We start from the raw sequence: 27,626 nt of genomic DNA on the forward strand, positions 1-27,626 counted from the left end.
TAGAAAGCTTACAGTCTTTTTCATGTATCCCAGTAATTTTCATGTATACCAGTAATGTCCTTTTGAGCCTCTTTTCCTCTGATTAGATCCCATCCAGTATCACATACTGCATTTGTCATGCAAATGACATTTAGTTGCTCTTTCTTGTTTTTGTTTTTTTTAATTGTGGAAACATATACAACATAAACTTTACCATCTCAGCCACTCACACGCATACCAGTCAGTGGGATTAATCACATTCACAGTGTTGTGCCACTTTTACCCCGTCCATTATCAGACCTTTCCCATTACCCCCAATAGAAACCCTATATCCGTTATGCTTTAACTTCCCATTCCCCATGCCCCCACCCCCATAACCTGTACTCTACTTGTCTGCCTCTATGAGTTTACATATTCTAGCTCTTTCATATAGGTGGAATTATATAATATCTGTCCTTTTGTTTCTGACTTATTTCACTCAACATAATGTCTTTAAGCAGCATGTATCAGAACTTTATTCCTTTTTAAGGCTGACAGTGTTCCTTTATGTGTATGTACCATATTTTTATCTATTCATCTGCTGATGGACTTTTGAGTTGCTTCCACCTTTTGGCTATTGTGAATAATGCAGCTAGGAACATTGGTTTACAAGCCCAAGCCCCAATTCTTTTGGTTACATATCTAGAAGTGGGATTGTCAGGTCATATGGTAGTTTGTGTTTAACTTTTTGAGGAACCAACCATAAGGCCTGCTATTTTAACTTTCACTAAGCAGCCAAAGGCTCTGTATTAGGCAACCTTGTTTTGTTTTTTCTTTTAAGTCCTATCTAGGGAGGTATTTGAAATGTTTTCTCTTGAAGCTTTGTGTTTCGTTTTAGATAACACAGGTAACTCTTGCTCTGTTTATTTCACTGTAGTATTCTGTGAGGAGCCCTGATTTACTCCATTTGAAGTATCATTCAGCTAAATAAAAGCAAATCAGAAAATGACATGTGCACAACTGGTTTTTCTCATTGCTCTCTGCTAGACTCTTGAGATGTAAACATAAATATAGATTGCTTTATTCTTTTGGAAAATTAAAATACATCATGCTAACCTGAATAAAAATAAAAGTCTCAGGTAAAGCATTTTCAGTGTTAGAATTCAAAAATGGAGTAAAATCTCCACCTTGTTCTTCGTGATGTTAGGAGCCGTACAAGCATTTCAGCTGCTTCCTAAATTAGGTTCATCATTTTTTTTCCTTCTGTTTTTATTGGCATGTTGTAAACGACATGTACAAAATAAGTTGTTTACATAACATCATTTAAAATACTGTTTCATATGGGAACATCAGGTCACAATTTAACAAGTTCAAGCCTGGGGTTTTTGTTTCTTTTTTTTGAAATAGAGAAGATGCCTTAATTACGAAACTACTTAAACTTGGAAGAAATGGCTATGTATTTTTGTCTTTGTTGTTTCTTTTTTTTGGCATGGGCAGGTTCCAATCTTTTTTTTTCAAATGCAGTACCAACCACATTTATGATCATGTGTCAATAATGCTCTAAAATAAGAAGCCTTATTCAGATGTGTTCAGACATTTTATCATATCAGTGTATCTTTGCTCCAAATGCCTGTTCAAAACTTAAAATTTACTAAACCTATGTTGATTGTATCCTAGATACATGAAGAAACCTATGAATATCCATTTCCAAGGTGTTTCCAGCCTTCTATATTAGACAAAGACTAAGACTAGGATCTTTTATATTTTAGTGAAATTCCACCAGTATTTCTAGATGTAGAAGACACACAGTCAATGATGTTTTCTAGCATCTTTATTTTATAGTACACATGTCTGTAACTATGAAATAAGTATAAAAAGCAGTATTCTTTATAATTGCCCTTTGTTTATTTTGGAGGACTTGCTACTCAGTGTCATTAATGCCTGTGTAGACATGAGGAGATAGGTTATTTTCCTCTATATTACTCAATTTTTGGTTTTCTCCGTAGGCCCTATCAGCAGTGTCCTGGTGAATAAATATGGCAGCCGCCCAATCATGATTGCTGGTGGCTGCTTGTCAGGCTGTGGCTTGATTGCAGCTTCCTTCTGTAACACTGTCCAGGAACTTTACTTGTGTGTTGGAGTCATTGGAGGTGAGCTGGTACTGATTCATTTTCAAGCATAAATTTATTGCTGGCTATTTGTTAACACATGCAGCCATCTGTTAACTAACTCATTTGGGTGAAACTGCTTCCTTATAGAAATTACTGGATTATCATTTTGAAGAGCTGTAGATAAATTAGGAAATTATTATTAAATTAGTATTAGGAAAGCAAACTTATAAAGAGATTGCATATACAAGGGTTTATTGTTAAACAGATTAGTTGCATTCTTAGTCCTAGAATATAGTTATGATAGATAAAATGTGCCTGGCAACTTGTTATTGTTCTTCTCTCATTACCTTTTCCTCCCAAGAGGAAATAGGCTTCTGTTGGAGCAAAAAAGAATATTACACATAAAGCAAGGATTATCTGGTAGAATGTCAAGGTACATTTTCGAGGAGTAGAGAATATACTTGATAATTTCCCTTTTAAAAAAAAGCCAAATCAAGGTAATGAGGTGCTGTTGAATATAATAAAGATTACTCATAACAATCCAGAGAACAGCATGATAAGCGTTTTGATGCATATCCTTCTGTATGCTTTTCTATGCACAAACATATAACCTTTTTTTTTCAGAATAAAAAGGGATCAGATTATTTATCATGTTTTCTAACCATTTTTCTTTTTACTTAATATATCATGAAGATCTTTCCATGTCATTAAATATTCTCAATTAAATAACATAACATTTTTATGTGTTATTCCACTGAATGGGTATAACATCTTTTTGTTTAACCAGTTTCTTATTATTTTAATATTTAGGTTTTAAAACCCTTTTTTTTACCTATTAATAAATAATATTTTGTGGATAGTCTTTTGTGAACATGAATATTCTCTTGGAATAAATTTGTAGAGGGAGAATTGCTGTTTTAAAAATACATAAAAGCTAAATTGCCCTCCAGATACATTATGCTCATTTATAGTTCTACCCACAGTATATGAGAGAAGATACCCTTGCCAACAGTTGGATATTGCCTTTTTAATCATTGCCAATTTAACGGGTGAACAGTATCTCGGTTTTAATTTGTATCTCTTTTATTAGTAAGGTAAATGCTTTTAATATGTTTTTGGGCTATATATGTTTTTTGAAATTCCTACTGGCAATTTCTGCATATTCATTTTCTTACTGATATAAGAATAATGTGTAAAACTTTATACATTAGATTATTACCCCTTTTCATTAGTTATTTTTCCCAGTTAATTTTTTGCTGTTTAAATTTGTTTGAAAAAGTTATTAATTTAGTCATTTTTTACTCTTTTCACTCATAAACATTTAAAATTGTCAGGAATTCAAAACCCTCAGTCTTTTATGGTTTCTGTCTTGAATATAATTCTTAGAAATTGTTCCCCACTCCAAATTATGAGATTATTTCCCTACTTTACCTTTTAGTACCCTTTATTTTTATTTTTTATATTTTGGGGGGTACGATGGTTTGTATATTTATTTTGAACATTTTTTCTACTCCTTAGAAGATATATTTGGTTAGATTTTCAGTTTTATATTATGAACTTGTATTTTTTTTTTATTGTGGAATTATAAACACATTTTATTCATTTTTAACATCATAGATTTTTTTCATATAGCTGTGCATTTACCATCACAATCAACTCTTTTCTTTTTTATGAAAAATAACAGATCTACAAAAAAAAACAATAAATTTCAAAACATATTGCAAAAGTTAGTTGTAGAATAGATTTCAAAGTTTGGTATGGGTTACAATTACACAATTTTAGGTTTTTTACTTCTAGCTGCTCTAAGATATTAGAGACTAAAAGAAATATCAATATAATGATTAAGCAATCAGGCTCGTTTGTTAAGCTCTATCTTCTCTGTATAACTCCGCCACAATCTTTGGTTTTTCTCCCACTCTTTAGGGGTATTTGGGCTATGCTCATTCTAACCTTTTCATGTTGGAATGGACTGTCGATAATATGGAGTAGGCAGATGGAACTAGCTGATGTTCTGGAGTACCCTTTATTTTTACACTTAAAAATTCAGGATGGATAAAATCATTAGGCATAAAATGAGAAAGAATAAATATAGCTTTTGTTCTCACATGGTTAGTCAGTTTGGTCATTTGCTGTTTTACTGATTCATTCATCAGATATTTATTAAATAATAACAATATGTATGCCCAACCTTGTTCTAGGTGGTTTGGGGATAGAACAACATGTCAGGCAAAATCCTCTTTAATAGGAGGAGGCAGACAGTAAGACTCACAAATAAATGAATATATCAGGTAGTAATAAATACTACACAAAACCTTAGAATGAAGCATTGAGTCAGCCATTCACCAAAGGTAAGGGCTCACTGAAGAGATGGCTTTAAGTAGAGACTCGAATGGCAGCTTGGAACCAACTTAGTGAAAACTTAGGGGAGCCTATCCCCTACATCAGCTGCATGCTTAACACATGAGAATGATCTGGTAGGAGGTCAGGTAGGGAGGTATGGTAAAGGTGGTAGATAGGAAGCAATTAGCGGGTTTGAAATAGGGAAGTGGCCTACTCTGGTGATTTAAGCACTGGGTCAGGCCTAAGTATAGATGGTGGGGAGGAAGAGGAGTGCCAGGAGAGAATTTAGGAAGCTCTTTTGAGTATTTATTTATATTAGCACTATTTATTAAGTTATTCTTTATCCATTAATTTAAATGTTACTTTCATCCTACATGCAATATTTGGATATATTTTAGGTCTCTTCTACTTTTGTTGATGAGTATTCATCTATTGCTGAGTCAGGGTCATACTGTACTAATGATTGTAACTTTTAGACGTGCATTAAATATGTTAGGGTTGGTCCGACTCCCCCTACTGATCACCAGAAATTTCCTGGTGATTCCCATGTACTTGTTCTCTAAATATATTTAAGTCATTTACCTCATCCCAAAATAAAATCCACTGACATCTTCATTGAAATTGCATAACACTATGGCATTTATTTGGGAAGCATTGACATCTTGACAGTGTTGTGTTTTGTTATCTAAAAATTTTGTCTGTCATATTTAATTCTCGGACCCCTCAGGAATGGTTCACAATTTTAGCCATATAAATCACATGAAACTTTTAGTTTTATCTGCTATAGTGAAATACAGTGAAAGGGAGAATTTTGTATTAACATTTTCCATTGTAATATTTTAATGTTTTGTTGACTGTCTACTTTACGATATTCTAGTGGTGATTTTGTTAGGTTTGACAAATAGTTATTTATTGGGTGCTTACTACAAGCCAGGTACTGTTATAAGTGCTTTACATGGATGGAGTCTTTTGTTCCTCACCACAGTATTTTGTGTCCATTTTATATAATAGGAAACAGTCACAGGAAGATCATGTCTGAGATGACACAGCCTGTGAGTGGTAATACTGAGATTTCAACCCTTGTAGTCTGGTTTTAGAACCAACACTTAAAACACTCTACAGTACAGCCTCTCTAATAATGATGATTTTTGTCTCCTTTCCATTATTTATACCTCTTATATTAGTTTCTTTGCCTGGTTAAGTAATTGTTACAGTGTATGATTGTTTTTTTCCCCCTCTCCAGGCCTTGGACTTGCCTTCAACTTGAATCCAGCTCTGACCATGATTGGCAAGTATTTCTACAAGAGAAGACCACTGGCAAATGGACTGGCTATGGCAGGCAGCCCTGTGTTCCTCTCTACCCTGGCCCCCCTCAACCAGGCTTTCTTTGGTATCTTTGGCTGGAGAGGAAGCTTCCTAATTCTTGGGGGTTTACTACTAAACTGCTGTGTAGCTGGATCCCTGATGCGACCAATAGGGCCCAAGCCAAGCAAGGCAGGAAAAAATAGGTCTAAAGGATTCCCTCAGGAAGCTGGAAAATATGATGCAAGGAAAGGTGCAGGTGATGCAAATACAGATCTTATTGGAGGAAACCCCAAAGAGAAGAAACAATCAGTGTTCCAAACAATTAACAAATTCCTGGACTTATCCCTGTTCCGCCATAGAGGCTTTTTGCTATACCTCTCTGGTAATGTGCTTATGTTTTTTGGACTGTTTACACCTTTAGTCTTTCTTAGTAATTATGGCAAGAGTCAGCATTTCTCTAGTGAAAAGTCAGCCTTCCTTCTATCCATTCTGGCTTTTGTTGACATGGTAGCCAGACCTTCCATGGGTCTTGTAGCCAACACAAAGTGGATAAGACCTCGAGTTCAGTATTTTTTTGCAGCTTCTATTATTGCAAATGGAGCATGTCATATGCTAGCACCTTTATCTACAAGCTATGTTGGGTTCTGTATCTATGCGGGAGTCTTTGGATTTGCATTTGGGTGGCTCAGCTCGGTATTATTTGAAACACTGATGGACCTTGTTGGACCCCAGAGATTCTCCAGCGCTGTGGGATTGGTGACCATTGTGGAATGCTGTCCTGTCCTCCTGGGGCCACCACTTTTAGGTATAGTATGTCTCCCTACCTCTGTGGTTCTGTTATCATATGATGGGTATAAAGATAGGGAAAGTGGTAGAAAGCAGAGATTAGTGAGGTGCTTCATGGCAGAGAGCAAGTCTTCTTCCATTTTGTATCCTCATTGCTGCATTAAATTGAAGCATCAAGCTGAAAGGGGAGTCAAAAATTATTACAAACTTCAGTGGTTTTTAAAAACCATTTTTTCTCTTCATAAAACTAATATGTACATTGTAGAAAAGTAATGTACAACTCCACCTTTGTGGCACTGGTGGTGATTCCATTCTAATCATGGAGTTAGTCTTCACAGGTAATATTTGAAACAAGAATAGCTATGGTATAAAGGCTCACAGTATACCAGGGATTGTCCTGCCCATTTACATATCCTGTCGTATCTTATAGGTCTACAAAATGTAGTACTGTCATAGTCCCCACTCTATAATGAGAAAATAGCAGCTTATATAGGTGAAATAATTTGCCCAAGACCACATAGCTAGTGAGTATACAATTTGGGGAATATTTCTAAGGTAACCATATAGTTCATTACTTTGTTTTCTGAGGCTGCTGTAACAAAGCACCAGAAACCGATGGCTAAAGACAACAGAAATTTATTGTTTGATAGCTCTGGAGGTTAGAAGTCTAAAATCAAGGTGCTGGCAGGACCATGCTTCCTCTTACAGGACAGTCCATTCCATGCTTCTCCTCCAGCTTCTGGTGGATAGCCAGCAACCCATGGCACTCCTCGGCTTGTGGCAGCACAACTGGCCTTCTCCCTCTGTCACGGGGCTGTCCCTCCTCCTCTCTTTCTGTGTCATGAGGACTTACCCTAATCCAGTTTGGCATTAACTTAACTAATGACACATTCAAAGATCCTAATCTGATTATATCACATCCGCCAGACCGGGGGTTAGGACTTGAATATATATCTTGGGGGACACAGTTGAATCCATAGCACTTCATATTTTAAATTAATAACTCAGTTGATAACATATAATAAAAAGAAAAAAGAATTTGATCCTCCTTCTGGATGTGATCATACTTTTGGAATTAAGATATAGGGAGTGAATGAGTAGATACATAAAAGAAAGCCCAAACTGTCTTTACATTGCTTTCCTGCCTCCTATCTATTCAATGAATTTCCAAGTCCTGTCAGTTTACACCTAAATCACTATTCTGCCCACTTTTCTCCACTGTAACTACCACCCTCATCCAGTTTCCCTCTCTTAGCTGGGCTGCTCCAGTACCCTCTTAACTGGACAGCCATTCTAGCCAGCCTTCAATCTGTTTTGTACCCAACAGGCAAAATGATCTTTGCAAATGCCAGTCTAATATCCCAGCTCATTAAACTCTCTAGTTGTTTTCCTTTGCTCTTCAGATGAAGGTCGAATTCTCTAACATGCCCTGCATGGCTTGCCCCACCTGCCTCGTTTCCTAATACTTGCTTTTTGCTTTCCCTGCTCCAGCAACCCTGCCCTTCTTCTGTTCCCTCACACACACCATACTCCCTCCCACCACAGCACCTGTGCGCTTGCTATTCTCTCTGCCTGGATTCTTTTCCTAAGCCTTTTCACTACTTAAATTCCTATATTCCTTTAAGTCTTGGCTTGGTTGGCACTTTACAATAGGCCTTCTTGACCCCATTCACTAGTCCTATCCCCTATTCTCTGCTCTCAAACCTTTCCTTGTACACTTGTAACAGTTTGGTAATTATTTGAGTTACATCTCTCTTCTCCACTGAGCTGTGGATAGTATCTCCTTTGCTCACCCTTATTCTCAGGTCCTAGTATAGACAGTGTCTGGTGAATGACAGGAGCTCAGCACATAGTGCTGGATGAATAATGCCGAGTTTGAAAATCATATGGAATCAAATTTGAATCTGTTACATGTAAGTCCTTTATGGGGGCAGAGTAGATTTTCCAAAGTTTATTCCTTGAGATACTAATACTAGTTCAGTGAATTGCTGAAACATTTTACTTATAGGAATGGTTTCATGACCAAAAAGTTTGGAAACAAGTTAAATAGGTTTCTTTACTGTCGAACATCACAAAGCCTTTAATATGCCAATGTGCACTGCGAATCTTTAAGAGAAAATATGATATGCCATTTCCCAAATTTATTTGACTTTTGAAACATTACAGTGATATCCTGTAGCGCAGTGGTTGAGGATACCAGCTCTGAAGTCAGACTTCATGGATTTAAATCTAAGCTTACTAGCTTTGTGACCTTATACAAGTTGTCTCACCTCTCTGTGCTTCTGAACCATAGGCATGATGATAGAATCTGCCGATCATGAGGATAAAGTGCTTAGAACAGTGATAAAGTGTTGCTGTCGGTTAATTTTTTAGCAGATGGAAAAGGTTACAGGAACATTCTTTGGGAAATACTGATGTTAGAGAAAGAGCATTGGCCTGGGAAACTGAAATAGCTCTACAGCCTTGGGCAAGACTCTTAAAACTCTTTTGAGTAACAATGTTTTCCACTGTGTAATGAGAGGAATTGATTCTAGGTAATTTAGGTCTATCCCAATTCAAATTTGCCAAGATTTAATTTTCAAGTTCTAAAAATAAATATACAAAGCCATCCAAAATCAGTGACATTATAAACAAAAGAGCAGTTGTTTTTCTAACAATTCCTCTTTAGACTCATTTGTGAGTTTTTGAAAATTAGATCGACAGCTTCTTTCTGAGTGAATCCTTGGGCTTTATTTGGAAATGGTACACTTGTTGACTTTTACCCACATAACTTGGTGTTTTTTTATCATTAGGTCGTCTCAATGACATTTATGGAAACTACAAATACACATACTGGGCATGCGGCGTGATCCTTATTGTCGCAGGCATCTATCTCTTCATTGGCATGGGCATTAATTATCGGCTTTTGGCAAAAGAACAGAAGGCAGAAGAGAAGCAAAAAATGGAAAGTAAAGAGGAGGAGACCAATATAGACGTTGTTGAAAAGCCGAAAGAAGTTAAAACAGCAGAATCCCAGGAGCAGAAAGGTACAGAAGGAGGCCCCAAAGAGGAGGAGATTCCAGTCTGAGCCCATGGTGCTGAGTGGTCAATAGAGCAGCTTATGACCCAAGATATATGAAAATATTCTGCTGGCCTGTATTCTCCCAGTGGTGCTCAACTGCAGACAGTGGACATTTGTGTGGAAATCATACCAGGTGTTCATCGATGGAATTTTTGTTTCACTCTTTACCAGTAGTAGCCTGAATTTAAAATGTCATATCCTTTGGAGAGAGAGTGGTTGGTAAAAGATGAGGGAAGGAAGTAGTTTTTTGTTTTTGATTTTGATTTTAGCTTTTAACAGTGTCATGAAGATATGTGCCTTAAGTTTTAGTCTTTAGACCTCTTTAGGGAGCCTTAACTTTTTGAACCATCTGCTGAATTTCTATTTTCAGTGTCACAGTAAAAGGAGAAATAATAACTAACCTGTTTGAGGGCAAATCTAAAATTTAAAAGTAATCTTGCTCCTTTGTTATATGTAATACATTGCCAGACATTGTCACTGATTTATGGATAGAAATCTTGGTTGAAAGTTGATTTTATAAAATAATGACTAAAATATTTTCCAAGCATCAATAGTTGCCTGGCATGTGTGCCTGATAGCTATATATTTAGGAAATTTAAAGCATAAAACTTTGGAAACATCTTGGCTGCTCCACCCACATTGTGCTCTTTGACACTTCTCAGGTTCCTTTTCCTGGGATGCTTATTAGAAGTCAAGTGCTTGAGAGTTGTTTTTATTAAATTACTGCTTTTGCTCCCCATTTTGAGTGGTTATACAAAGACTGGTATTTATTTTTCTCACCACAAAACTTAGTTTTAAAATCTAGATCTATTTGTGCCTCCTTAGTAAACATATCACATCTAATTAAATTTAGACATATTTCAAACACAAGCTGCATTCAGCTTATTTTTTCCAAAACTGCAAACTGTGAGACTATTGGAATCTTTTCTCCTCTGAAAAATTTCCCCTTTGATTCATAATGATTCCACTTACATCTGCTTCTAACTTTAAAAGCTCTGTATGAGATATTCAGTCTTTTTTTTTTATTTGCAAATTAAACAGGGTCAGAGATAATTTAGCTCCAAGAAAACCAGTAAGGATAAGATTGGGATGGAAGCTGCTGAATGTGCTTAGGTTCAATAAATAAATCATTTTTTTCTGAGAATTCCTTAAAGAAAATTATGTTGTGTTTAGAATCATTGGACACATTCTTGCCCTCATACAAAGCTGAAGATTGTGTGAGCCTCTTTACCTGCTGAAAAATAGAGAAAGGGGTTCAGTATAAAGATAGGAGGGAGGGCAGACCAGAAAGAAAACTGTAAATATTTTTAAGCTAATATCTTTTAAATTGAGGCAAGAAGATATTGATAGACATTCAATGAATTATATTCCCTGAATTTAAAATATCATTGTAGTTTATGGAGTGAAAGTATAGGGAAAAAAAAATCTTGTGTAAAAGGCTGGCTTTTCCAAATAAAGTTTTTGTTCTTTTTTTAATTTTTCTTATCCAAATGTTTATTTTCTTCAGGAAAATATTGCTGTGTCTTCACTGTCGTTATCAAATTTCAATTTGACCCATTCTAATATTAAATGAAATCATCCACCTTATGTGCCTTGGGATTTGTGTATGTGGCTTTCTTTTCCTCCTGTCCTACGTGTTTTAAGGCAAGTAGGAGAGGAATTTTGAAACCATCTCTCTTGAGATGAGAGAATCCAGGAAGTTAATCTTAACAGGTAGAAAACACAATGGAAAATTCCTTCTGAAGAATGCCTAAGTGTCATGACAGATGGAAGAGGAATTTTAGGGGGAGAATCCTGCTGTGAGTTGGCAGCCTTGGCTCCAGTTTGGGTGCTGCCATTTTCCATGTGCTCGAGTCCATAACCTCTGTGTCTCTTTCCCCTTCTATAAAAATGAGTATTACTATCAGTGAGATGATGCAAGTAAAGGAGTGTGTTTTGGGGAAAGGGGAGGATAGTAAAGCACAAAGCAGGTGTAAAGAATTTTATCTCCCATCCTAACTTTTGAAACTACATCCACACAAAAGACCCAACTTAATGTCTGATTAGTAGTTAACTTGGGTTAATGGAGTGAGGAGTTTGTGGTACACAGAAGGAAGGCTTCTCATGTTGCTGTATTCGAAAGCAAGTGTTAATAGCTGTTTTGAAGCTGGAATAAACTTTAGATCATCCAGTACAACCCTGACTTTTGATCACTGAAGACACAGGCTTAAGGGATTTATTCAAAATCAATTTTGGTAGTAGGGCCAAGACTGGAACCTAACAGAGGCCTACTCTGCCATCTCTTCCTTATTAACAATCAGCTAATTCTCTCTGTATTGCAAGACAATACTGGAAGTAGCTTAGCTTTCTGATCCAGTCCCTTAGTTCATTTTTCCATACCCAGTTCACATGATTTCAGTGGCTATTTTGGGAAAATAGGTTATAGACAGAGCAACTGCCTATCTTTGCCTTTTCTCTGTCCCCCATCCTCCATAAGTCACAGAGAGGAATAACAACAGCTCCTAAGTACTTGCAATACCCAAGCAGGCTCGGGACTGACTGTTCAAGAATATACTCTGAAACAGGTTCACAGGTCAACGCTGGAAAAATTATTTAAGAAATTGATAGGTTGGATCATGGTAACATAACAAGACTTTATTATCAGCTTATATGCAAGTCTATTGTGAATTTACATTATCTTAACTAGCCAAGATAAATAGAGTTTGCACAAAACTTATTCAGGAAAGGATGATCATAAAACTGGAAAATTCAAAGGAGTTTTAAAACACTAATTTAGTCACCTTGATGAACAGTCCTCTGGATTCTTGGGTTGTCTGAATTTGATATTAATGTACCATAGATATGTATGTTATTCTTTTAAATTGTTATTAATACTAAAATTGTTTACCCTATATTTAAAAAAAGGAAAAAAATTTGAGTGGGGTCTGTTTAATATTTTTGAATGAACCAATATTTTTATTATATTTAATTTCACATTGATTAATTGGATATTGGTTTATATGTTTTAGCTCCAAATGTCTGGGTTTTTCCTTCCCTAGCCAATGGTTCACATATAATAAACTTAATAATTAGTACAATTGTGTCCCCTACCCCACTTTTGCTTGGGAAGATGAGGAAAGGTAAACAGTAAATTTCCACCTTTGCGACCTGGCTTGTTTTAATAATCAAGTGAGGCACTTGTGTAGAAGACCTAAAGAAAAAGACTGAAGAGACTAGACTTGTGTAACCATGAAAACCATTTCAGAACTTGACAGGAAGTGACAATCTAAGTTTGCCTGGCTTGCCCAAATGTGAGCAATTAGGCCAGTTTGCTTTAGAGTTTAGAAACATCTGAGGGGGATTCAAGTCCATCACTCCTGAAATGTGTTCTAGCTTTAGGGCTATAGGTACAATCATACTTTCCCCCGTTCAGTCAGAACCATAGTGACAAAATCATTCAAATGAGAGCAGCATGCACATGTGTAGAGTATCTTTCTCCTCAGTTGAATACCATAAATGTACTTGATATTTGCTGACTTTTATCCTGACGGGTCTGGAGGAGACTGTGATGACTAGCAGAGGAATCCCAGCAGTGGCTGGTAGCAGTGCAGACCGTCTAGGTTCAAATTGCCTCCCTTGGCTTCAGCTGTTTTTCTTCTGTAAGGTATTAATAATAATTACTACCCACCCAAGGTTTGTCGTGAAGGTCAATTGATATGTGACAACTTGTTTTACGTAAGTGCTTAATATGTGTCAGCATCTGACTACAGGCGTACCTCATCTCATTGTGCTTTGCTTTATTGTGCTTTAAAGCAGTGGCACCTTCTACAAATTGAAGGTCTGTGGCAACCCTGCAGCAAGCAAGTCTGTTGGTGCCATTTTCCCAATAGCATGTGACCACTTCATGTCTCTGTGTTACGTTTTACTAATTCTTTCAATATTTCAAACTTCTTTATTATTACATCTGCTATGGTGATCTGTGGTGTTTGATGTTACTACTTTAAGTATTTTAAGGCTCCTAGAACTGCGCCCACATAATAGGGCGAAGTTAATGTTTTGTGTTTTGGCTGCTCCACCAATTGTTGATCCCCCTATCTTTCCCCCTCTTCTCAGGCCTCCTTATTCCCTGGGACATAGCAATATTGAAATTAGGCCAGTTAATAACCCTACAGTGGCCTCAAAGTGTTCAAAATGAAGAGTCACGCATCTCTCACTTTAAATCAAGCTAGAAATTATTAAGCCTAGTGAGGAGAGCATGTCAAAAGCAGAGATAGGCTGAAAGCTAGCCCTGTTGTGCCAGTTGGCCAAGTTGTGAATGCAAAGGAAAAGTTCTTGAAGGGAATTAAAAGTGCTACTCCAGTGAGTACATGAATGATAAGAAAGCTAAGCAGCCTTATTGCTGATAATGGAGAAAATTTAAGTTATCTGGATAGAAGATTAAGCCAGCTTCAACATTCCCTTGAGCCAAAGCCTAATCTAGAACAAGGCCCTAACTCTTCAGTTTTGTGAAGGCTGAGAGAGGTGAGGAAGATGCAGAAGAAAAGTGTAAAGCTGGCAGAGGGTGGTTCATAACATTGTCGTCTCCATAACATAAAAGTGCATATTGAAGCAGCAAGTGCTGGTGTAGAAGCTGTGACAAGTTATCATCCAGAACATCTAACTAATATAATTGGTGAAGGTGGCTACACTAAACAACAGATTCTCAATAGAGATGAAAAACTTTATATTGGAAGAAGGTGCCATCTAGGACTTTCATAGGTATAGAGAAATTAATGCCTGGCTTCAAAGCTTCAGAGGATTAGCTGACACTTGCTAGGATCTAATGCAGGTGGTGGCTAAGTTGAAGCCAGTGCTCATTTGCCATTCCAAAAAGTCTAGGATCCTTAAGATTAATGTGAAATCTATTCTATGTTCTATAAATGGAACAACAAAGCCTAGATGATAGCACACCTATTTACAACATAGTTTATTGAATATCTTAGGTTAAAACCTACCACTTTCAAAACATTACTGCTCATTGGTAATGAGTCACCCAAGAGCTCTGATAAAGATGTAAAACAAGATTAATGTTTTCATGCCTGCTAACACAACATCCATCTGCAGCCCATGGATCAAGGAGACATTGACTTCAAATAGTTATTATTGAAGAAATATATTTCATAAGGCTATAGTTGGCCATAGATAGTGATTTCTTTGATGAATCTGGGCAAAGTAAATTAAAAACCTGGAAAGGAGTCAAAACATTCTAGATGCCATTAAGAATATTCATGGGAGAAGGTAAAAGTATCAACATAAACAGGAGTTTGAAAGAAGTTGATTCCAACCTTATGGATGGTTTTGAGGGGTTCAGGACTTTAGTGAAAGAAGTAACTGCAAGTATGGTGGAAATAGCAAGAGAGCTAGAAGTAGAAGTGGAACCTGAAGATGTGACTGAATTGCTGCAATCTCTGGATAAAACAGTGAGGAGATGATGCTTATGGCTAAGCAAAGAAAATGGTTTCTTGAGATGGAATCTACTACTGGTGAACATTGCTGAAGTGACAACAAAGGATTTAAAACATTATATAAACTTAGTTGATAAAGCAGTACCAGAGTTTGAGAGGATTGATTCCAGTTCTTAAAGAAGTTCTTTGGATAAAATGCTATCAAACCATTTGGCATGCGACAGAGAAATCTTTCATGAAAGGAAGAATCAATCCATGTGGCAAACTTAATTGCTATCTTATTTTAAGAAATTTCTACAGCACCCCAGACTTCAGCAGCCACCACTCTGATTGATCAGCAGCCATCAACATTGAGGCAAGATCCTCCACCAGCAAAATGATTATAATTCACTGAATGCTCAGATGAAGGCTAGTATATTTTAGCAGTAAAGTATTTTTTAAATTAAGGTATGTATGTTGTTTTTTAGACATAGTGCTATTGCACACTTAATAGACTACAGTATAGTATAAATATAACTTTTATATGCATTGGGAAACCAGAAAATTTGTGACTTGCTTTATTGTGATTATCATTTTATTGCAATGGTCTGTAACCAAACCCGCAGTATCTCCTAGGTATGCCTGTATTTGAAAAAAAAAAAGAGAGAGAGAAAATGCATGGGAAAATTTGAACATCTTTTGATTTCCCAAGGGGAGCCTTATTTGCAGAGGATGATTTGGGAGTGAATCTTAAATACAAGAATATTAAATGATCAAATCCCCTTTTTTGCTCAGATCCTCTTTTTATTCTTAAGAATATAAAGATCTTTCTGTGGTAAGTGAATGGCTGAAATATACACCTCGTGTGGATGCTCCATATATATATAGAAGATGAATTTCAATCCCAAAGCCCTTATTCTTTCTGCTCTAACACACTATTTCCATAGGGAGGAAATGCCCTCCTTGTAGCATATAAACTTTTCCCCTTAATAATTGTGATAATTCTATATGAGGAGAAATCGTGGTTAAAGTTCTCCATGCTAGCAATGTTCTTACATGCAAATTGAATACTCAATGAGGTTTTTATTTTTCCATACTGTATTGATAGACGATTTTAGCTGTAAAATTTCAGTTGGTTGCTAAGTAAATTGGTTTGAATATGGAAAGCAATTTCAAAATATATATTAAACACTGTGAGTTCACATCGTATTCTTTTCCCTAGGAATTTTAGATTTCAGAATTTAAGAAAAGTATGACATTGAAATTATCAATTTCTTTGAAAAATTCTTAAATATTTATTTAAATGAACTTAAATAGTTGTGATGCCTTTATGTTATAGACATGGCACAGTGTTAAGTGAGAAAGTAGCACACAAATAACTTGTGTGTGTGTGTGTGTGTGTGTGTGTGTACACATACCCTGGGAAAAAGAAGGATTACACAAAAATGCTAATTTTGTAAGAATGGTAACATTTTTTCCTATATTTTCCCATATTCTAAATTTGTGTGGTGCTTATTTTTACACTAAAAAAATTAGTGTAGCATATACTGATTTACAGAGGGAAAAAAACAGTACAGTTGATCTAGAAGGGTTGTGCTTAAGAAAGTAAAGCTGATGATTGTTACAAGCAGGTTTTTTTTCTGCATCTTCAAGAGTTGCATTCTCAAAGTGAGGTGAGTGTATCCAGCATGTCCATTGGCTGAGGCTGTGGAGTGGAGTGCGTGCTCTTGGTGCTTACCCTTCTAATCATCATTGAGTTGCAAGTGAATATTTAACTCAGTGCATTCAGTACTTACCCATGTCACAGTGTTGTGGTTGTTCTGAAACATCATCTTACTGAAATCTGTATCAGAGAAAATACACTGAAGTCACAAAACAACAGGGGTGAATTTGTTCATTCACCAACAGATATTTATTGGACCCTCACTGTGTTCCAGACACTGTTCTAGGTTCTGAGAATCCAGCAGTGAACACAGCCCAGTAATACGTATTCCCATGATCTTACGTTCTAGCAGGGAAAACAATGAACCGTAAGTTGTAAGGAAAACAGCAGTTTTCATAATAGAGCAGTGTATATAAGAGCAGCTTCATTAATTCGATCGTCTGAAGTTTTTTTGGGGGGGAGTGGGGGGACCATCTTCTATGTGTCTGGCTGTATTTGCTGGATAGAGCAATGAACAAAATACATTTCTCACAGCTTCTGGTCTAGTGGAGAAGACTATAGTAAGTGTATGGTGGGGTAATGTGGAAAATCCCTTAACCCCATTCTCAGAGGGCCTAAAAAGGTCAAAAAGTATATCCTTGAGCAGGTTACTTAATTTCTTTGAGCCTCTTTGATGAAATAGACATAAAAAATTGTGAGGATTAAATGTGACAACATTCTATTGAGCATATAATAGTGTTAATACTTTGAGCACATAGTTTTAAAAATTAAATCTGAATCCGCCTGAACTTTCTGCAACAAAGTATAAGGATCATTTAAGTCATCAACTAGAACAACATGAATAAAGAACAACTGGTAAAATTTGTATAGATCATCAGTTTACAAAGGCCTTTCAATACCTTCTATCGTCTGATTTATGCAGACTCTTAGAGAGGTGGACATAATTTAAAATACTAACCCATTAGCTAGGCCTTCATCCTACCTAGCAAGGCATTTCCCCTATTGTCCAAAGAGCCCAAGGCAGTACTGTAGTTAGTGCAACAGTTACTGTCGAAGATTGTGATGGATGGAAGCTTTGGAAACAAATACAAGAATAGAAGAGGCCAGAGTCCTAGATAATCCTGAAAGGTGAATAATAGCCAAACCAATCACCTTGGCCCTGCACCAAAATGAGCAAAATGGTCGCCAGTCCCCCAATAATTCATAATCAAATTTACATTCCTTTTCCTTGACTTGGAAATTCATAACGTGATTTCTTCACTTGTAGATTTGCTTTGCTAATATGCTTTGCTGATTCCAGAATTAAAAGTTCGCATTTCCTGAGTTTACTCTGGCCAAGTCCCACGAGGAAGTGGCCAGCAGCCATTAAGAAGCCAGGAGAGCTACTGGACTGGGATTAAGTCACCTGGTGTGCTAACAGTCTGTATATTTATAAGGATTAGGAAATTCATCCTTCTTTTGTCCTCATTCCTCTAAACACACACACACAGACCTTGAGGCTAAAAGTAAAGGCCCTGAGTGCTTTACTATCAAGCTATTTGTATATGATTTTCAGAAGAGAAACTACAGAGACTTGGTAACAGCCCTTTTCCTGGTAACTTCCAAGTACTACTTCCTCTCAAATGCTAAGAATCAGCACTAAGGAGGAAAACACAGGCTTGCATGCCCAGTAGGGGGTTTTCTGAGCTAAGTACTTTGGAGTGCTCCTAAACTACCTGTGTACCAACCCCTCCCTACCGTTTCCTACTCCCACATACCTTACCAGTTGCCAAAACATGTAGATCCTACTTATTTACTGTCTTTTCTATTCCTCTTTTTCTCTGCCATAGGCTTGTTTTCTAATAGTCTTTTTACCTCTGTTCTCACGCCCCACCTCCAATCCAACCTCGACCCTGTTGCCTAAATATTTCTAAAAAAGCCAAATCTCAGCATACCTTTTATAACATTTTTTTAAAAGCCTACAATCACTTTTGTAATTTAAAGCAAAAGCAATAAGCGTAGAAATGAACTTAATCCTATCACTTCTAAGGCTAAAGTCCATACTCCTTAGCTTGGTACACGTGACCCTTGATAACCTCCTGTCTTATATTAGTTACAATTGATGAAAGCACATTTTTATCATTGTAATTGTACTATTTATAATTGTACCATTAACTATAGTCCATGGTTTAACTTCGGATTCACTGTGGTGTGCAAGTCCATGGATTTTTTAAATTCTAGTAGTATATATACAACCTAAAATTTTCCCCTTTTAGCTACATTCAAATATTTAATTCAGAGCTGTTGATTACGGTAGCACAGTGCTGTGCTATCACCACTACCATCCATTATCAAAACATTTCCATCTTCCCAAATAGAAATTCAAGCATTAGCTCCCCACTGCCCACCCCCACACTGGCATAGAGGATGGTATTTATCTGCTGTTTTAGTTTGCTAGGCAGCTCAAAGCAATACCATGAAATGGTTTGGGTTAAGCAATGGGAACTTTCTCATTTGCAGTTAGAATCTGGGAAGATGTCCAAATCAAAGCATCATCAAGGTAATGATATTTCCCCTGAAAGACCAGCTGCCAGCAATCTTTGCCTCTCCCACATAGTCTCCCTTCTCTTCTGAGTTTCATTGATTTCAGCTTCTTGCTTCAGCTCTTTGTGTAGATTTCATTTTTTTATAAAGGACACAAGTACTAAGATTAAGACCCATACTGAATGAAGTCTTAACTGAAGTAGCCTCATCTAAAGGTCCTAATTACAATGATTTTACATTCATAGAAATGGGTTAAATTTAAGAACTTGTCTTTTTCTGGGGTATGTACAGCTTCAAGCATCACACCTGCTCAAAGATAATGTAAAGGAGGACTAGTCAACAGGAAACTCCAAAAAATGTGTGTGTGTCCCCACCCCCCGCTGAGTGTAAGCTACATGAGACAAGATCACTGATGATCTGAATATGCCTGGTATGTGAGAGCACTCAAATATTTGTTGACTATAGAATACTGAACGCATGCATGAATGAATGAAGACTAGAACAGAGGAACTGTTCAGAAGAGGGGGCTGCCCTCTTCAGTGTCTTCCGACGTAGTTACCCAAAGACTGGTGTCATTTAAATACCTGAAGTACTGATAAACTTAATTGATGTATTTTTCTCCTCACCAGGTAACCTTTTAGCCTCCCCTATAGCACTAGTTGCCTAATAGGAAATAATGTAAGCAGTGCGCTGTCTGTCAGGAATTTTTCAGTCCGAGTGTCTGCTTTAACTTCCTATGAATTCTGATACATACATTGGATGTCAGACTCCCCAGTTCCATTCAAGAAGTTCTGACAAGACCGAACCACTGCACATTCTCCAAGGTGCTGCTACCTGATTCACGGGCCTGCTGACACCCCCACCTTACCACTCACCTCTTTTGATAAAATAAAATAATGCGTGAATGCATGATAGGAGACTTCCAGGGAAAGGAGAGTGGCCCCTGGCCCCTGGCAGCCTTGCTTAGTACCCTCAAATAGAGGTGTCATTTAAACATTTGAAGCATTGACCAACTTTAGATTTCCCCATCCCTGCCCCCACCCCACCCCCATGGCTCTACCAGCCTTTATAGAAGGAGGGAGTGTGCTCAGCGAGCAGAAGGAACATTCCAGTCCAGATTACTGGTACTCTTTCTGCAAAGTCACTTCTTGATGTCCTGCTGCATGGCTTCAGATGGTATGAATGGTCACTCCTATCAGGCGCCCCAGCTCCGTTCAGCTCCGAGGTTCTGATAAGACCAAACCACCACTGTACATTCTCCATGGTGCTGCCACCAAGTTGGCCTGGCCCACGGGCCTGCTGATATCCCCACCTCACCACTTGCCTTTTTTCGTTTTGCACTGATTGCTGAAGTCTCCAGTGACTGCTGACCTGGGTCAGCAAACCCTGGCCTGACCACGGGAGGTGACATGGAGCCCAGACAGCTTCCCTGCTAGGGAGTCCCATCCAGGTTAGCACCAGCCTCAGAGAAGCTTTCCTGCCCAAGCCCCACTTTTGCTAACCCAAGCCAGGAATCTGAGCTGCTCCTTCTTAGGAAGGGGTGTACACCTGTGGAACGCTGCCTCAGGGCCTCCCTTTAGAAGAGCTGGCCCTGCTGCCTGAGACCACTTGGACGTCACATTTTGCCAGGCACACATTACTTAACACTTTTGACCGAGGCAATGGATTAAAAAAGACCTGGGTCCAAAGCCTGCCTCTCCCACTTACTGACAGGGGAGAAGGTAAGACTGAGTCTCCAGAGGATCTGCCACTACTGCCAGGGCAGGAAGGCAGGGCATCTTGAGGCTGCCACTGGTTCTGCCGATTTCTGGAATGCACGGCCACAGCGGTGATACAGGTAGCAGGCTGCTCCTCCTCTGCTGCAGCAACTGTCTCCTGACTCCCCGGCTGGTCACCAGAGAGCAGACCCCACCGCAGGACACAAAACACATCAGCGCCCTCTGCCTCACTTCCACCGTCCACCTCTTATGGGAGGATCTAACTGTTGGAACTCAGTCTGCATCCATCACTGTTGAAGGGGCCAGTCTGGGAAGTTAGTTTTCAGCTTTCTGCTTTGGAAGGATTGGGAATGGATGTGACGGGTTAGCCAGCACCTAGATGTTAACTGCACTCATGCCTGGAGATGCTACGGACAGTTCCTGGCACACAAAATACACTGAATGGTTGGCTTTTAATATTTATTACTACCACATGCCTGCCATGTGCAGGAACTGTGCTGAGCCTAGGAGTTTCAGCAGGGAGCAAAACAAGCCCCTACACTCAAGAAGTGCGTATACTCCAGGAGAAGCATAAAGTGGCAAACATAACATGGTGTCATAAAGTCTGGGAAACACAGGGAGTTGTGAGAGCAGAGAGGCGACACGTAGGCCAGATTTGGGAGGGTGGTCAGTGAAGGCTTGAAGGAGAACTGGAAATTAACCAAATAAAGCAAGGGGAAACAGGTGAGTGACAATGATAATTTCCACCTTGAGGGACCTTTGTAGCCCTGGAAAGTGAAAGGATTTTCAGGAATGGACAGAAGTTCAGTCCAACCAGTGCATAGAGTGATGGGTAAGAAGTGAAGTTGGAGAAGAAAGCAGGGCCAAAGAGAGCTCATGGGCCTTTATATGAGATTTTAACGAATTTGAGCTTTATACTAAAGGCAACGGAGAGCCCTGGAGAGCAGGTAGAAGAAACATTATCATTTTGGTTTTGGAAATTATCACTTTGATAGGTTTGTACAACAGGCTGGAAGAAGGCAGGACTGCAGATAAGGATTTATGATAATGCAACTTTGGGCCAGAAGGATTGGGGAAAGGTGGGACAGATTTGAAGGAGTTCAGGAGGAGGCAGAGTCAGCAGGAAGATTGTGGGGGTGAGGGGCAGGGAGGAACCTGGGGTGACTGCCAGGTTTCGGCAGCAGGCCTTCCCAGCAGGGTGGGGTCCCTATTGACTCCTGGCACTTGATCCCAGGGTGGTACCCACCTACAGACTCCCTGCCTCTGAACTGAGTTCTCGGAAAGCTCTTTCATCAATCTTGTGCAATTCAATTCCACCAACATTCATTTAGCACCTATTAGGTACCAGGAACCAAAGAGACTTCTAGCCCCTTTAAGGGTTTTTTTTGGCGGGGGGGGTTTTAACTGGATTACCGAAGAGGCTCTCGAGCAGGGGTAGAAGGTGAAGGTGGGAAGGAGAGAGAGGCTATACTCAGACCCTTTCTCCTCTCCCAGGCTAGAGGAACCTGCCCTTGATTCCACACACCCATGATAGGAAAGATGCAAAGAACCTCAGTGGGGCTTTAGACAAGGCCTCTGGGCCTCAAACCCTATTAGAAGAGGGAGCCACCCAAGATCTCTTTCTGTTCTGACAGTCTGAGAATTCTGTGTTCTGCTGTTGTAAAATCCAGGGAACAAGGAGAGACCCACCTGCCCTTTCACCCACAGTACTTGCTGCCTGCCATGGAACAGATTCACTCCTTGGACTCCAAAACATTTTCCCGGAGGTTTCCATTTAACAGGAAGACATTAACCCATCGCTGACTGGGTGACATATTAACTTCTCACCAATTCACTATCACACTAGTGCAGGCAGATTAGAAGGGTGCTCTTGCCTGACCCTAGAAAGAGGCCTGATTTTTAGAAAGGTGAGAGGACTGGGGCCATCTTAGGGTGTCTGAGCACTGAAAAGTAGTAACAATAGAGCATTTACTTTTTATCAGGCCCTTTAAATTCGTAATACTAAGTTCATAATTCTGCAAGGTGAAATTATTGTTCCCATTTTGCAGATAATGAAACTGAGGTTGAGCTAGGATAAGTTGCTTATGTAAAGGTTACATGGCTAATAGGTTGTTGAACTGAAAGTCAACCAGCCCACAGCTGTCTGGCACCAACTTTTTTTTTTAGGGGGTGGTGGGTAGTGCCGGGGAGGGCGGTGCATGGTCCAGGAATCAAATCTGGGTCTCCTGCATGGAAGGCAAGCATTCTACTACTGAACCACCCATGCATCCTGTCAAATGCCTTCTTTATGAACAACTTGGCCCTGCTCCCAGTGTCCCCCTATCCCTGCAGTAGTTCCGGCCTGGAAAGATTTCTTCTCTCCTGTTTTTCTCATGGCTTTTTGGGCTTAGGAGTGGAAGCTCCTGGGAAACATGGGGTGTACGAGGTCAGGCTGCTGAGGGGCAGCCCAGGTCACTGCTGGGGAGAAGTCTGGAATGGAACAGAGAATCCTGGGCTCTCTGGGCTCTTTTTTTATACTCCTCCCCTCTCCAGCTGGGGGTCTTCTAGGCACTGCAGAGTCCTACTCTAGCCCCCAGCATGCTCTAGAATCCCAGGACTCCTGAGCTTGCTATTCCCCCTACCGACCTGGATCTGAGAACCCTCTTTCCCCTCCCCCTGCTCAGGGACTTTGTCCAGGGTCTCAGCTTACTGGCCTGAGGCTGCCTCCTGGGTTTAATTTCCAATACTAATGCCCCCAAATCCAGGGCTGAGACACCAGGCCTGGGTACAGCCTGCAGAGCTCATTCATGTGAAATAGCTGTCAGGTGACCATGCAGGAGCTGGGAGAAGCATCCAAGGTCTGTGATTGCTGCTCCCCCTCCCCAAACCTCGGCTCCCTGCCACTGTCCCACAAAGCTTTCAAGGAAAAAAAATTCTGATCTGAACCAAAACCAATGGTATTTCTTGGGTCACAGGACTTTAGCTGTTTCCTGTAGACAAATCTTGGTGATAGTAGGTCCTTGAGTAGGACTGGGCAGCCTTGGGGCTTGGCAACTGCTGTGGATCTTTGCTGGGTGGTGAACCACCACCAGAGAGGCCTGGGAATTGGTGGGCCCATGGGGAAGCCCCCCACATAGTCCTGCTGGTCCACAGCTTGAGAGGTACCCCAGCCATTTGTCTACCAGCAAAGACTTATCCCGCCCTTCCAGACCCCGGGCTGCCTCTAATCAGGAAACCTGTCCGAGTCTGCTTGGCCTGCTGGATCTTGCTTCAGGATCCGTCCTCGTTGCTACCAGCCCCACCCGCTGGAGCCCGGAACATGGGCTCGCGCCACCACCTCCACCTCCAGTGCAAACACTCCCCAACCTTTCCCTGGAAAGACCCACACCCCCACACCCAGTATGGCCACTCCCAGCCCAACACACACCCACACTTCCTCAAGCAACAACAAACAATCTCCGCCCCCCCGCCCCCCCCCCCCCCCCCCCCCAAGACAGCCTTGACATTTATATGTGCGTGAATCCCGCAGGGGCCGAAAGCCAGCGTTTCCAGCTGCCAGAAGCGCCTCACACTCACCCTCTTCAAGGCCTGACCGCACCGGAAAGCTACGTGAGAAGGGCCAGTCTCTGGACAGACAGGATGCTCCCTCCCCTACGCTCCCTTCCCAAAAAGTCCTCTCTCTTCCCACCCCCACCCCCGTTCCGGCGCCCGCAGCCTCGACGTGGCAGCGTCGGGCGCCCCCGTGTGTGCGGGAGAGGTCCTGCAGTGCCGCCGCCCCACCCCGGTGTCCCCCTCTCCCCGCCTGCACCCGCGCACCCCCTCCTCCAGAGCCCCATTCCAACTGGCCTCCTCCAACCTAGATTCCCTTCCTTCTTTACTCCCTCTGAATATTTTCTCGCTTATCATTTAAAATAAGTGATCCCACGCACAGAAACGAACATATTTAACAAAATATTACTTATGAAACATAATCAACACCCCTGGAACCTGCCACCCGACAGAACTGAACCGTCTTCACCCCATTCCCTCCTGTCTCCCCCAACCAGAAGTAACCGCTGTCCTAAGTTTTGCGTTTTCCTTTACTTTATAAAAAAGAACAAACCAATCTTATCACATAGTTGCATATGCCTAAATTATATATTTGTGTGGATTTGCTTGTTTTTGAGCTTTTTAGAAATGATATCCTTGTTATAGTCTTCTGGAACTTTTCCTCAGCATTCTTTCTAAGACTCTGCTATGTCATTACCTGCAGTCATTGCTCATTATTTTCGCTGCTAAATAATATTCCATGGTATGTGTGCCAGTTACTGACCTGCTGTCTCTTGGGTCCAAATTCACCTGTTTGAACTCTGGTCTGTGATACTGGGGCTGGGACGCTGAAAACCACATTTCTGTTATCAGTTGGTGCCTTGGGGCATTCTGCCAATAGGGGGAGCTGAAAACAGATTAGAAGTGGGAGTTGGAGAGTGGGAGTTGGAGAGAAGGGACTGCCTGCTATTTTATCCATTTCAGTGAAGTTCCTGCTTCCTTTCTCAACTCCCAGAACCAACATCTTCTCAGAGGCACCAGCAGCCACGGCTGGTGTCCCCTCCCCAGAGGTCTGAGCCCATATGGGTCTGTAGATCCAAGCTTCTGGGTTTACAAAACCCTCCTCTTCCCTTGTGTTCCCTGGCCCTGCCGGTTGTAGCTGTTTCCTGCCGTTTTCTCCCCAGGATTGTCTCAGCACTCCCTTTGTCTTCTTTCATCATCCAATGTCCCTCTAAGGAACTCCCTGCACTCAATCCCCTCTACATAAAATACTCAGTGTGCTGTCTGTTTTGTGTCCATAGTCCATAATTTATTTATCCATACTCCTACTGATAGATGATTGGTTTGTTTCCATTCCTTTGCCATGTGAACAGTGGTGCTAAGTACACATTCTGCATGGTTCCTGGTTCACAAGGAGGAAAGGTTTTTTTATATGTATATGGGAGGTGAGATGCTGGGGAATGCAAATTTGACAAGTACTGTCAAATTGTTTCCCAGCTCACACTCTCATCAGCAAAATCCCATTTATCCACATCCTCTCTAAATTCCACCTATCCCTCCCTGTGTCATGAGTGGAAGGATGTTGGGGGCCAGGAACCTGGGAATCAATGGAGGTGGAGGGGTAAGGGGTGGAGGGGGCAGGGGGGGCTGGCAGTGAGTGAGCCCACCAGTCCATGGGTCCCAGCCCAAGCCAGCCAAGGAGCTCTCCTGCCCCTCCCTGTCTCTGTAAGATGGGGATGACAGGCTTACAGGTTGAATTGTATTTCCCCCCCACCCCCCAAAAATATGTTGAGGTCCTAACCCCAGTAACCTAGAATGTGAATTTATTTGGCAATAGAGTTGTTGCAAATGGGATTAGATTAAGATGAGGTCATACTGGAGTAGGACAGACCTGATTCCAATACGGCTGGTGAGCTGATGCTACCAGAAAAAGGCTGTGCATACTTTTGCCTGACATGCTCAATAATGAATTCATGAGACACCAGGCTTTCAGAGAGAGAAGGAGTTTATTACTAGGCACGAGGTGGGAGAGCAGAGGATCTATGGGCCCCAAATCTGTTTCCCGGAACTGCAGTCATTCTGATAGTTTTATTAAAGAAAAAGATAGGCAGGGTTTAGGACAATGAGCACAGAGGTGATGTAATCAGAGGTGATCTAATTATTGAGCATGCGTAGATTGATTACGTACTTAGAGAACATATGTAAGACAATGGCAGAATGAGGTTGAGGTGACTTGTAGGTTTAAGTCTAAGCTATTGCACATGTCAGGTGAGCCCACTTTAGTTAGCTCCAGCCCCGGTTATCAAGATAACCTTGCACTTGGGGTGGGTTAGTTCTGGGCTGACCCAAGACCCTTCATTAATAAACATTAGGAGCTGTCTTTGGTGATTATAAGACTCTAACGTTGAAAAACTGGGTAACTGGGTACAAATGAAGGTTAGTCACACAGTTTTTACAATCACAGGGGCAGAAGAAAAGATTTTACAATCTTATCAGAGATCAAGGCAGCTGGGTTACAATTCAGAGATTTCAGGTATTTCCCCCTGTCTACTCCGATGTACGAGAAAGCAAAAAGGAGTATCTGTATAATGATCAGCAGTCAAAATCATCCCTTAAAAACCCTGATCTCTCAGTTACACTGAAGAGAAGAAGAGACACACGGGAAAAGGCCACGTGAGAACTGAGGCACAGCTCGAGTGCTGCCACTGCAAACAAAGGAACACCAAAGATCGCCAGCAAACGACCAGAAGCTAGGAAGAGGCATGGAAGGATTCTCTCCTACAGGTAGACAGCATGGCCTTTGTCAACACCTTGATTTCGGACTTCTGGACTTCACAACTGTGAGATGATAAATTTCTGTTGTCTTAAGTCATCCAGTTTAGAGTACATTGTGATAGAAGCCTAAGGAAACGAATACATGCACAGACCCTATTACTAAGCGTTGTTGTAAGGACTTCTTGAGATCCTGGCAAAGAGTTTTCCTGCACATAGCAGATGCTCACTAAACGTCTTTCCTTTTGTCCTGCCCCTCTTTTTCACTGAAGCCACTTCTTTTAGAAAGTGGAAGAAAATAAAACATACGAACTCCCAAGCACATCACAGTTCAGATGTCCATCATCATCAACACGGCACTGTTTACAAACAGAAGGGAAATGTGAATTCGTTTCCATGGAAATTTTAAAAAGCGAACAGGAGTTTAAACCGTAATTAGGGCCCTTGTGTGGTAGGAAAGGGAGGAAGCCAGATTCTCTT

At 40.3% G+C, this 27,626-nt stretch overlaps 1 protein-coding gene and 1 long non-coding RNA gene across 4 annotated transcripts in view; one reads left to right on the top strand and one right to left on the bottom strand.

The window, feature by feature from the left end:
* Positions 1 to 11,037, top strand: part of LOC143649839 (monocarboxylate transporter 1) — a 70,042-nt gene extending 59,005 nt beyond the window's left edge. For both annotated transcript variants that reach the window (XM_077119864.1, XM_077119863.1), the window contains exons 4-6: positions 1,965 to 2,108; positions 5,653 to 6,519; positions 9,293 to 11,037. In XM_077119864.1, the coding sequence (XP_076975979.1) occupies positions 1,965 to 2,108; positions 5,653 to 6,519; positions 9,293 to 9,567 (1,286 nt within the window). In that variant the 3' untranslated portion in view covers positions 9,568 to 11,037. The remainder of the gene's footprint in view (positions 1 to 1,964; positions 2,109 to 5,652; positions 6,520 to 9,292) is intronic.
* LOC143649842 (uncharacterized) lies at positions 681 to 24,518 on the bottom strand. 2 transcript variants are annotated; one of them, XR_013159209.1, is made up of 3 exons: positions 24,423 to 24,518; positions 16,760 to 16,806; positions 681 to 2,243 (listed from the first exon to the last, which is right to left on the bottom strand). It is a non-coding gene; the product is annotated as an uncharacterized LOC143649842 (long non-coding RNA). The 2 variants fall into 2 exon arrangements; XR_013159210.1 differs by lacking the exon at positions 681 to 2,243 and adding an exon at positions 9,276 to 13,197.
* Between the last annotated feature and the right edge of the window lie 3,108 nt (positions 24,519 to 27,626).

The sequence above is a fragment of the Tamandua tetradactyla genome, chromosome 11, assembly GCF_023851605.1.
Source record: "Tamandua tetradactyla isolate mTamTet1 chromosome 11, mTamTet1.pri, whole genome shotgun sequence".
NCBI lineage: Eukaryota > Metazoa > Chordata > Mammalia > Pilosa > Myrmecophagidae > Tamandua > Tamandua tetradactyla.